Below are 12,764 nucleotides of genomic sequence, written 5' to 3'. Positions count from 1 at the left end.
AAAGTGCAAATGCAATTCAGTAGAGGAAAGATAGTCCTTTTAACAATGGTGCTGGAATAATTGAACATTCATATGCCAAAGAAAAAAAAGAACCACAGTTCATACCTTGTAACATAGATAAAATTAACTGAAAATGGGTCATAAACCTAAATGTTAAGAACTAAAAAAATAAAACTTTTAATAGGAAATATAGAAGAAAATCTTTGTGACCTTGGCTTAAGCAAAGAGTTTTTTAGGTAGGACACCAAAAACATGATCCATAAAAGAACAAAAAAATGATAAATCAGACTTTATCAAATGAAGACTTTCTGCTCTTTGATAGATACTATTAAGAGAATAAAAGGACAACTACAGACTGGGGGGATACATTTAAAAATCACATGTCTGATAAAGGACTTTTATTCAGAATATACAGAGAATTCTCAAAACTCAGTAATAAGGAAACATCCCAATTATAAATGGGCAAAGACTCTAAATAGACATTTCCCCAAAGAAGGTATGCAGATGGCAAATAAGCACATGAAAGATTCTCAACAACTTTAATCATTAGAGAAAACAATTTTAAAACCATGAAGAGTTATTACAGTATGCTTATTAGAATGTCCAAAATTAGAAAGACTGACCATATCAAATGTTGGCGAGGATATGAAAGAAATGGAACTCTCATACACTGCTGGTAGAAATGTAAAATGGTACAACCACTTTAGAAAACAGTGGCAGCTTCTTAAAAAGTTAAACATACCATATGATCCATCCATTCTATTCATAGATATTTACCCAAGAGAAATGAAAGCGTATGTTCATACAAAGCCTTATACACTAATGTTCATATCTTTATTTGTAACAGCCCAAAACTGGAAACCACCCAAATATCCACCAATAAATTAATGGGTAAAAAAGTGAGCTATATCCATACAATAGAATGCTACTCAGCAATAAAGGAACAAACTTTTAATACACGCAGCAACATTGATCAATGACAAAACAATTATGCTGAGTAAACGAAGCCAGACAAAAAAGAATATGTAACATCTGATTCCATTTGTATAAAACTCTAGGAAATGCAAACTATTTAATAATATATCATGTCAGAAAGCTGATCAGTGGTCCTGGGGGGTGGGGAGAGGCACAGGGAGGTACTATTAAAGGGCTTAAGGAGACTTTTGGTGCCGATGGATGTATTCACTGTCGTGATTGTGATGATGGTTTCACAGTTGCATGCATATGTCAAAACATCAAATTGCACACTATAAATGTGTGCAGTTTATTATATGTAAAAGCTGTTTTAAAAAAATAAGAATAAAGCCAAAAAGAAAATAAGACTACTGGAATTCATACTAGCGGTAAACATTACAGGGGGGAAAAATATGTAAATTAATTACAGGTACTATATTTTAAAATATCTCAATGAATACTTTTTAAAGCATAAAACCCTTTTGTGAAAGAAATTTTCATGGTCAAACACATCTTTTTTCGTGACTCCTATTGTGATATATTGTGTTTCCTTAAAGAGGATATACATCAGGTCTGCTGGGATAATGACAGCATATTTCCACATCTTTCTAAGAGCCTGTTGGTTGTGCTTTGTCTTGAAGTGGCAGAGGGCAGATGCAATAGCTGACAGTATCTGCTCTTCAGTGTGCATACAGTTTGGTTCACTTGTTAAATTATGCATTGTGATTAGATATGTACTCTACTTGGCATCTTTGCCAAATTTCAACTTAGGAACTTACATGTACTTCATTAAGACAGATTTACAAATACTTCAAAATGATTCATTTCCTCTTTACACAAATTTCAATTAGTACTTGCATTGAGACTATTTATATGTGAAAGTTCCTTTTCAGTCTCCTAACAAAATCAAAACTACCAAGTTTTAAAGTGCGTATGTGTTTTGAATGTTTTAAGTGTTCCATTAAAAGAGCTGGCTTTGTTACCATGCGGTAAAAGAATGCAGTAAGTGGAAAGGATAAAAGTCAGCTATAGAACTTGACTTTCCAGATACGTTTTCTGAGCTCATTGTGCTAACCGAGCATGAGTGTGCCGAGTGTCAGTCCTGCTCCCTTCTGCGGGCTCATGGCAGTGTGACACATGAATCATGATGTTCTTTCTCACCTTCCGTTTCTGACTCTATAGCCCCAGTGACTCAGCCTTTTTCTTTCTTTCTTTCTTTCCTTTAGGGTGTGAACGGCATGTCTGTGGATGAGAAGCCTGACTCCCCCATGTATGTGTATGAGTCCACAGTCCACTGCACCAACATCCTCCTGGGCCTCAATGACCAGCGGAAAAAGGACATTCTCTGTGACGTGACTTTGATCGTGGAGAGGAAGGAGTTCCGGGCCCACCGGGCTGTGCTGGCCGCGTGCAGTGAATACTTCTGGCAGGCGCTGGTCGGACAGACAAAAAATGACTTGGTGGTCAGCTTGCCTGAGGAGGTACAGTAATTTGGTTTGTTTGTGTGGTTGTTAATGGACATTCACTGACTTATAAAAAACTAGCTGAGCAGGAGCTAGAAGGCACACCGTTCCGTGTACACATCCCCACTCAGGGGCTGATACCCAAGTCACCCACACGTTAGGTTTGTGGCATGGCCAGGTTTCTGTTTGGTACACTTAAAAGTCTCAGAGGCACGGAATAGGAACAGTGCATCTTTCTTTAAGGGAACTGAACCTCACCTGTGGCTCAGTATCTTGTAGTTTATAGTTCACTTACACTTCAGGTTTTGAGTAGTTCAGCCTAAGTTTGGTACGGTCCTTGGTGTGGGATCTAAATCACTGCTGTGATCTCTCTTTCAGATGGTTTAAGGATTACAGATTTCCCTGAGAGTAAGAGAATGAAAGCATTCACAGCACCGTCCTTGCTTGGGGGAAACATAAATGCAACCAGTTATTTTCACCATTAGCACAGTAAGATTCTAAGAAGTGTAAACTTGTTTTTCTCACCATTGTTGAAAATACTCTACTCCGGTTTCTTAATTACTTCAGTGAGTCCAGTCATTTTGGTATTTTGGGGATATACCAGTAGCTGGACCTGCTCTGTCCAGAGATGACATTTGATTGGGTAGTTCGAGCTAAAGAATTCAAAAGATGGGCTTCACAATAGAAAACCATGAAACTGGTTACCATTTGAGTTATATATACAATTCCTCTTCTTCCAACATCCTGACTTCCCTTCATTTTCTTTCTTCCTTTTTTTTTTTGAGACAGGATCTTGCTCTATTGCCCAGGCTAGAGTACAGTGGCAAGATCATAGCTCACTGCAATCTCAAACTCCTGGGCTCCAGTGATCCTCCTGCTTCAGCCTCCCAAGTAGCTGGGACTATAGGCACGCATCACCATGCCCAGATAATTTTTTTACTTTTTTTTTTTTATAGACATGGGGTCTCACTATTGCCCAGGCTGCTCTCGAACTTCTGGCCTCAAGCAGTCCTCCCTCCTGACTTCCCTTCATATTCATAGAACTAAGGATAATGCTTTGCGTTCAGGACAGACTCATTCCCTATGTACCACCAACAGTTGTGCAAGCTGTGTACTGCACAATTCCCAGGAGTACAACTCACATGGATAGATTTTACGAATAGACCCCAATTTGTGCAGTGTTCTACTGAGCAGCCCTTCATAGCAATCTTAGGAGAAACTGAAGACCTTATCCCCAGATGTGAGGTGCTCATGATTACAACTAGCATTAAATCCCAGGGGTCACCACCCCAGATGCCTTCAGAGGCCTGGCAAATAATGTGAGTAAAGCAGGTTGTATATAAGACAGCAGGAAGTGAAGGGGTCAGCACCTGCACCATAGAAAGACACCCAAATTCAGCATAAAAAATAGGCAGACAAGGTATGGGAAGTGAAGGGGGTCATCAGACACCCGCCCCTTGTCAGGCAACACCTGGTGTTAGCCCAGCTGAGCGGGAGAGCAGCCCATTACAAACGTGAGGACTGGGTAAGTACTCAGCATTTTCACATTAGTACCCTTCTTACGTCCTTGCCATAGAATGCTCCATTACCTTTCCTCATACCACTGGCAAGGAGACAGACAGACCCCAACATGGAAGCAAAAGGACAGATCACTTGCAGATGGCATAGCTGGGGCTGGGATGGGGCGCAGAGCATCACGTACCAAGCAACGTGGGAAGGCCGAGGAATAGCAGCTGTGGTGTGGCCGGGGATCCTCAGCTGGATTGTCCTCGTCTGCACTGATGGCAGCTGCTTAACCAGTCAGGTGGCCGTGACCATTAGATGAGATGATAAATACAAAAGTTCTCAGCACAGTGCCTAGTCTATGGTAGTCATTTGCCAAACACAAGGCCCTTTCTTCTCTAGATGGGCAGCAAGAATGCCTTTCTTACTTACTGAAACTCTCAAATTCTCTGGAAATATTGGGGAAACTTCAGTTATCCAGAATGGTCTTGGAGAAGGAGGCGAGGCTTACAGTCAATGTATTATCTGATATCTATTTGAGAACCATTTATATATTTTTTTCTGGTTTTCAAAAAATTAAGTTATATTAAAATACATTTACAAATGAAAATCATACTTCATGTAATTTAGTCTCTCTTCATTGACTCTGTTGGCCCCATCTTGAGACTCCCTGAACCATGTGCCCTAAGCCCCAACAGCCCCCAGTTTAGCACTGGGATCCTGGCCTAGTCACTTAAGCTCTCACCCTCAGTTCTTACCTGTAAAAACCCCTAAAATTCTGAAGTCCTTGAATTATTTATCAAACTACAATACCAAGGCAGTAAAGGAAACCAGCATATACATGTATATGACATAATCTTAAAGTGTCTTTTTAGATCAAATCCCTGATAATTGCTTATTTCCATGGCATTGGGTGCTTTTTAAAAAAGAGACACACTGTACAGATATCACACAAAAATCTACTGTTTGACCTTTCTGATTGTATTCAAGTGAGAATCTGCTGTAGCCTGACTCTCTTTATTCCTAGCCCTGTAAGGTGATTGTTCTCCCTACATCATCTGCATCCTCCAAATCCTTAAAACATTCTGGTTGCTCATGTACCTGAAATCTTCAGATAGAATAGACACTTTTCCCCCCATGAAACGTGAATCCGTACCGTCAGTGATCCAGCGCCACGCATCTTGATGGAGCATGCAAGCCGGCCCCAGTGGCATTCTCCTTTGTGGATCTGTCATTGTTTCTGAGGCCTCCGTTGAAGAGCCCTCCCCCTCTGCACCTGCCTGTGGCCCCCTGCGCTGGGCATTGTCTTCCTCTGCTTGCTGTGTGCACACTAAAATGTCCCTGCAGGCTCAGTGGTAATTGTCACACTTAGCTCAGTGGAGGATTTCATAGAATTTGAATCAAGTGGTAAATAAGCAAACATTCCAAACACCGCCTTGGAAAGTAGCTGCCTGGAACTTATTGGCATTTCATCCATAGGATGTAAGGAAGAGCATTAGATTAGCTCCTTAGAAATCTTTAAACCTCATCATAATCCTGTCACTGAATTCAAATCAATTTCTGGTCCCGCCCCACCTCTGTTCACACTTGGCCCATCTATACTCCCCTGGCAGCCATGACCAACCACTGTGCTTCTCAGCGGCCAGAATGACCAGGTGTGAGAGCTCCTCCTTGGACCGGGAAGCTTCCAAATGCAAACGGCTGCCCCTCCTTCCCCCTTCTCAGTCACTAGAGGCCAAACCCAGATCTTGCCTCCAGCTACTGTCCAGTCATGCAGCTACCCCAGAATCCTGACACCTGATGGGCAATGCCATTACCAACAAATTAGAGCCACTCCCAGAGCCAGCAAAAAAACTGAAAGGAGAAGAGGCAGAAAATAGAGGCCTCCTTCTAGAAATCAGGGAATAATTGAATCGTCTTGCTTTTTCTTTTCTAAAATAGAATGACAGTCCCTAGGATTTTTAGGACTTGAATATTGGCTCTCCATTGAAAAACACACCCAGTATATATACACTATGGAGTACTACTCAGCCATAAGAAGGAATGAAATAATTTCATTTGCAGCAACTTGGATGGAACTGGAGACCATTATCCTAAGTGAAGTATCTCAGGAAGGGAAAAACAAACACCACATGTTCTCACTGATAAGTGGGAGCTAAACAATGGGTGCACACAATGGGTACACACAGGCACAAAGGGATATAAAAGACATTGGAAACCAAGAAGGGAAGGAGGGATAAAAACTTACCTATTGGGTACGGTGTACACTATTCTGGTGACGGGCACACTAAAAGCCCTGACTTCAGCGTTACGTTAATACAGTTCATCCATGTAACAAGAATACTTGTACCCCCTAATATGTTGAAATAAAAATTATAAAACACCCACCCAGATATGTGTGTCAGCAAATAGTAGGAGATAAGCCATTGTACTTAGTACTTCCATTACATAGTAAAACAGATCATTTAATTTATAATTAGTAAATATGTTTTGTGCTAAGAGATAAAGAGAAAGTGGTTGATACACCAAGCACTGCAGGGCCGCTCTTCCACTGCTCATTAGGATTAAAGATGGCTCAGCAAACACCTCCATGCTGTCGTCATGGAGACCATGGCTGGCTGGATGCCAGCCATGTTGGAAGTGACATCATGATTGTGAACTTCAGTCTTACAGTGTGTCGAGGACAGAGGGCAGGAATGGGACGTGCTTCCTTAGAAGATGTGCAGCCCACAGTGATTTGTGCATCAGCCCCATTCTCATGAGGCTGCTTGGCTCCTCGCAGAACGCCAGGGGGAGAGCCGCTGTCAGGAGGCTGTTGCCAAAGTCTCACCACCCTTCTTTGGCTTGTTTCCTGTGTCCTTTCACCCTCTTGAGAAGAGGAAGGGTTTGTGCAGACAATTGGCTATAGAGTGGGAGTAAGTATGGCCCTTGCAGGTGGACCTTATATTTTTTAGGTATAAGTGTATTTCAGACTTCCGCTGCTTTACACTCTCTATCTTTTGTATCCTCTCCCTCTCTCAACATTTTGGGGCAAATCTCACTTTTCAGCGCTAAACAAGAAGGAAAGCTGACCCAGAAGGATTCTAAAGAAAAGGCATTTGTCGTTAAGTCTTAACCACAGGGTGCAATAAAGTACTGCCAAGCACAGATGCCAACAAGGAAATTACGGAATCTTCTTGTCTGGAAGTTTTTAGAAGATACGAAAGCTGTTAATGTTTCTGGGATGGTTTGGGTTCATTCTTTTAAGGAAGCAATAAGGCAGTCATCATCACTATCTTTGGATAGTCCTTTCAGTATGCAATACCACAGGAAGTACATAACGCCGCAGCGCAAGATGCTAACGGCACTCTGAGCCTGAGTGCGACTGTAGGGGCGGGTGCAGGTTTGGTGGGAAATAGAGGGAAGTTTTTGGGCAGTGGCATGACCAGGATGAGAAGGGCAAAGCAGTCACCTCCCCCAGAGCACAGAGCCTGCCCTTTGGCCTCACCTGAACAAAGCTCTGAAGGAGACACCACTACTCTGCCTGAAGAAGAGCAATAGGCTGATTTTAAAAGCTGAGGTGCGTCAGCCGTGGGGACTGGGAACCATATTCTGGGCCTTGATACCAGCTGCGTGTGAGGTCTTGAGCAAACCAGTCAACATCTTTGGACTGCAGTTTTCTCACTCATTTATTCATTCATTTAACAAATATTTACCAAGGTCCTGCTGTGTACCAGGAGGCACAGTGCTAGGAGAGCCCAGCTTACATTCCAGTGGGGAGAGGGAGGAAAGAGAGAAAATTAATAAATATCAAAGGTACTTCATTAGGTGCCATTGGGGAAAATAAAACAGAGAAGGGAGTTTGGGACTGTCAGGGTATGGGTATTGCAATTTTTAATAGGGTGGTCAAGAAAAGCCTGTTTGAGGGAATGACTTGAGAAGCCTGAAGGAGGTGAGTGAGCCAGCCATGTTGACTTCTGGGGTGAGAGGGAGCCAGCAGAGGAATAGCAAGGAAAAGGCCCAGAGGCAGCAGCAGACACACAGGAACAGAGTGAGCAAGGGCAAAGCGGGAGGAGATGAGTCACGTGACAGGGCTGAACTGCGCCTCGTTAGACACTCAACTTTTACTTGGAATGAGCTAGGGGGCCACTGGAAGGTTTTGAAGGAGATCCTGTTGACTATGATGTGAAAAATGATTGAAAGAGAGCAAGGACAGGACCAGGGAGAACATGTCAGAGGCTGAGGCAATAACCCAGGTGCGCCATGGTGGCCCAGACCAGAGCGATAGCAGTGAAGGTAGTGATCAGTGTCAGATTTGAGTGATATATTAAAGGTAGAGCTTATGAGGTTTCTTATAGGTTGGATATATGGTGAAAGAGAGAAAGGAGGTACAGATAATGCCAACGTTTGGGGCCTGGGCTGTTGGAAGTATGGAGTTGCCATTAACTGAGATTGGGAAGACTGGAGGAGTAGATTTGGGGGTGGGGGCAGGACTGGGAGTTCTGTTTCATATATATTAAGTTTGAGATGCCTACTCACATCTAAATAGAGATGTCTAGTACACAGTTGGATTATACATGGCCAAAATTCATGGGAAGAGTCTAGCCTGGAGATAGAAGTTTTAATACCAGAATATTAGGAATATTCAAAGCCATAAGACGGGATACATCCATCACCAAGGGAGTGAGCTTAGACAGAAAAGAGGTCACAGGACTGAGCCTTGGGCTTTCCAGAATTAAGAGGTCAGGGAGATGAAGAAGAGCCAGCAGGGTAGACCAAGAAAGAGTATCCATTGAGGCAGGAAGAAAAGCAGAAAAAATAGTATGCTATAAGCAAGGTAAAGAAAATATTTCAAGGAGAGAGCAATCAATTATGTCAAATAATGCTGAGAGTCAGATAAGAAGAAGGCTGAAAATTGATCATCCAGCAATTTGGAGGCTGTCTGTGATTTCATTGAGCACTTTTGGGTGAGTAATAGGAGCAAACACGAATTTGATTGTTTTAGAATTGGAGAAAGCTATTGTAGGCTGTTTTTGAGGCCTTTTGCATTAAAGGAAGCAGTAGCTATAGGGAAATGGTGTCAAAACAGGTTTCATTTGGTTTTTCCTGGGAAGGAATTCCGGAATGTTTGCACTCTGTGGTGAAGATTCCCAGTGCTCAGCCACACCCAGTTTTCCTCTTTCCTAGATGGATGGAAGGATTAAATTTGTGCTAGGGAGGTCATGTGACTAGATGTGGCCAATGAAATGGCAGGGGAAGTAATGTGGCACTTCTGGCTGAGGCAGTTAAAAGTACATACGAGTTCTTTATGCTCTTTCCCATCCATTTAGACACCTTTTGGTGTCCAGGAACTCCAAGATGACACAGCTGAAGCCCTGACCTCTGAGTCACCACCAGAGGAGAGCCAGTAAAGAGAGCCAGCAGACTCTGATGTGAATGAGAAATAAACTTTTGTTAAACCATTAAGATTTGATGTTTTATCTGTTACCCCAGCAGAGCCTGACCTATCCTGACTAATCCCTGGCTGATGGGAAAGTTCCAAAAGAAAAGGGAAACTTGATGATACAGGAGACACAAGTCCAACTGCTGAATGCATGTCCTTGAGTACACAAGAGAGGATGGGATCTACTGCCCAAATGCACAGACTCAACTTAGCAAGGGGAACCCTTATCTGAAAACAATGGAGTTGGACTAGAGGATCTCTGAGGTCCCATCCTGTGTTAGAAGTTTATGGTCCTTGAACTTTGCTAGCTTCCATCTGGAGGGAGAGAGAAGAGATCCTGCTGATCAGGAAGAGAGGAGAGATGTTTGGATTAAGAGGTAGGAAAAGGCCGTGAAGATGGGAGGCAGACTGGCCAGGAAAAGAGAACCACAGGACTCCACAGGAGCAAGCTCAATTCTTGTACCCCTTGTTTTGACTACTGCCTGCCTTTTCAGAAAGAGTCTTAGCAGGCATTCCCAGGAGATGACAATTAAAGAGCTGTAGGACCACTGGGCTATTTGATAACCTAGAACACAGGCAGACTGTAGAAGATACAGATCGTGGCTCTTTAACCATTTCAGGGGGTTTTAGGATTTTGAGACAATTATTTTACATTTAATGACCTCAATTTCAATATGAGTATGCAGGGAGTAATGATGCTAGTTACTAGCTTGACTTGCAGGGGTGCTGTTCAGTTTAATGAAATGCAATATGTTAAACTTCTTGGAAGGATGGTGTTATAGAAACAGTAGGTGTTATTATTCCCATAAAAGGAAAGAACAGTCTTCTCTGATGAAATGGCTCTTACCTCAGAATCCTCATTAAAAGCTGTGGTGCAATTTTCCAAGTTGCATTAGTGAGACTTGGCAGCAGATGAAAAAAGAAGCAAATAAATAAAAAGAAGTCAAAATATTCCAGGTAACTACTTGCTGGCAAGTAAGAAATTTTCAAGCCCTAGAACCATGCTGATAATTTTGAAACGCCTAAAGGCAGAACTTATTTATAGTAACGCAAAGGTGACTTCCAGCCCTGAAATCTGGGCCTCCGTCTCAGATGGGGGTGCAACAAAGCAAAGCCCTGAAAAGGGGAGCTAATACTATTGTGATTCCGTCTCTGGAGGCTGCGGGATGATGCTGATACAGAGGGAGGGAAATCTAGGGTGAAAATAGCCACAGCAATAGCTAATTTTAAAACTGAGACACACATACGCTGTTTCCAAACCTCTTACATTTTTTAAATCCTGAGGCCAGTAAGTCCTATTTAAAGAAACTTATGCAGAAATGCATTCCTCTTTTGGCATGGTAGTAGGAGTTGAGTAGACAAAAACCTAAGACATATCTAAAAATTATTTTTAAGTGACCTGATTTCAAAGCCAGTTTTGAGGTTTCTTTTCACTATACTTATTTATCCCTAGCTGATATATGATGACCACAATAATCAACATATTTAAGTGTATTTATATACTTAAAAGCTTTTGACAGTAAAGTCGTTTGCATTAAATTTTCTAATATTAGTTACCAGTGTAACTATTCATTTTAAAACTCTTCTCCGTATATGAACAAAATGTCCCTTACATTTCTCTCTTTCTCCTATTATGGAGCCTTTTAGCTATTTCAATTAAAATTAATAATAGCTTTAAAGACAAAGTTCACAGCTATAAAGTTCCTCACTTGATCAACAATCATAACTATTATTTTGTCATAGTTAATCATAGAACCTGGGCCTTTAACGGAGTACTTAATTGAATTTTTAATTGTGATAAGTTAAATAATACTTGGGAAAGTTTTAAAAATTATTTCCAAAAAAAAAAATTATTTCCGCTTCCCATCTAGATTACATTCCCCCCCCCGGCAAAAAAAAGTTTTGATAAAGAGACATAATGGCTGTCAGCCAGGGAAATTGTAGGTCACGCCAACATGAGCTGGCAGCAAGCCATTGTCCAATTAGCATGGCTTCATCCTTGCAGAGTAATCACTCTTGAGTAGATGGTTGAGTCACTCATGATGTAGTGGTACTTCACTTGAGCCAGTACTTCTTAGAATAGGTTTCTTGTTCACTGTTATTACCTGTCCTACTTTGCCAATAAATGTGCAGGACCATTTAGGCTGAAAGCCGAGCGGAAGAGAAACATCGATGATGTATCTCATTTCTTTTTGCTTCCTGAAAACTGAGATTGCAATTAAACGGTGAAAGCACGGTGTGTTTTTAAGCAAGTTACAAGAAAATACAGTTCCCACACCAAAATACTCAAGAGTTGGAATCCAAGAGTCAGTTTTTGTTCTGTCTTTTCTTTGGCAGCTTTCATATTTGGCACAAATTTGAGGATATCAATAAAGTTACCTAATAATCTTAATGCATTCGCATTCCATTCAAAAACTTGGAAAGTCACCAAACTTCTTCAGGTTTCAGCTCTATTGTCGGGGTGTTCACGACATTTCTGGTGGGTGTGCAGTTATAAAAACAGACAGATTTTGAAAGAGGCCCTTCTTATGGTGAGAACACCTGGAATCTTGGTTGGATAAGCTGTAAGCCAGGAAACTGATTCAGGAATTTTTTAATAAAATGGATCCTACCCAGGCATTGGAGTGATGCATGATTGTCAGTTAAAAAAAAAGGTTGTTCTTAGAAGCACAAAGAAAGTAGAATAAAATTGTGGATACAAATCAGTTAATACCTTTATATTTATATTCTTGTTTGCTTTGATTCTTAACCAAATCACGGGCTAAATAAAGGGTTAGCTTGTTTTTGCTTTGAGGATTTAAACCTCCGGTTTCCTAATATTTTGGAAGTGTTCTTTTTTTTCCCATTAACTTGGTACACGTAGTAAAATTCATCACTTTGCCATATTCCTAAAATATGTTGACAGCCTCTCTAACTGACATTGGCACCATCTCCAAGCTAGCTAGTGATGCAATGAGCTTTACTGTCTGAGATGGACTTTCTTGTGCAGCCTGGCAACCGCTGTTTGTAAAAAAGTTACTGCATCCAGCACCCTGGGTGGGATGGAGCCAGGCCTCCAACATGAACACATTTTTTGACTGACTGGCAGCAAAGAGAAATACTGGCAGCTGTTCCCAAGTAAGCCAAAAAGTTGGCCCGGAGGTGAAAAAAGTGCTGGGATTTAGCCAATGAAAGATTCCTGGATTTAGAAGAAAATCAAAGGAAGGATACAGAAGGTCACCATTATAGGCCTCCAGCTTGTTCAAGTAATAACTATTAACATTTCATTTCATCTTCTGTTTTATAAAGGACAGTATTATAAAGGTCATTGCTACTCACTTTTTCCTGATTCTTTATTTCTCAGCCATCATTTTTCTATTGATTTCTTTTTTTCTTTTTTTTTTTTTTTTTAGAGTCTTTTTATGTTATGTGGTCTTGCTTTG

The 12,764-nt window shown here is 41.3% G+C and overlaps 1 protein-coding gene across 2 annotated transcripts in view; it reads left to right on the top strand.

Moving 5' to 3' along the window:
• The window catches only part of BACH2 (BTB and CNC homology 1, basic leucine zipper transcription factor 2), a 253,260-nt gene that overhangs the window by 178,466 nt on the left and 62,030 nt on the right, over nucleotides 1–12,764 (top strand). For both annotated transcript variants that reach the window (XM_012638253.1, XM_012638252.1), the window contains one exon: nucleotides 2,181–2,435. In XM_012638253.1, coding sequence (XP_012493707.1) covers nucleotides 2,193–2,435 — 243 coding nt within the window. In that variant the 5' untranslated portion in view covers nucleotides 2,181–2,192. The remainder of the gene's footprint in view (nucleotides 1–2,180; nucleotides 2,436–12,764) is intronic.

This window comes from Propithecus coquereli, unplaced genomic scaffold (assembly GCF_000956105.1).
Source record: "Propithecus coquereli isolate 6110/MARCELLA unplaced genomic scaffold, Pcoq_1.0 Scaffold127, whole genome shotgun sequence".
In the NCBI taxonomy this organism is placed as follows: Eukaryota; Metazoa; Chordata; class Mammalia; order Primates; family Indriidae; genus Propithecus; species Propithecus coquereli.
Note: the sequence above shows the minus strand (reverse complement) of the source record. Positions and strands in the feature narration are given on the sequence as shown.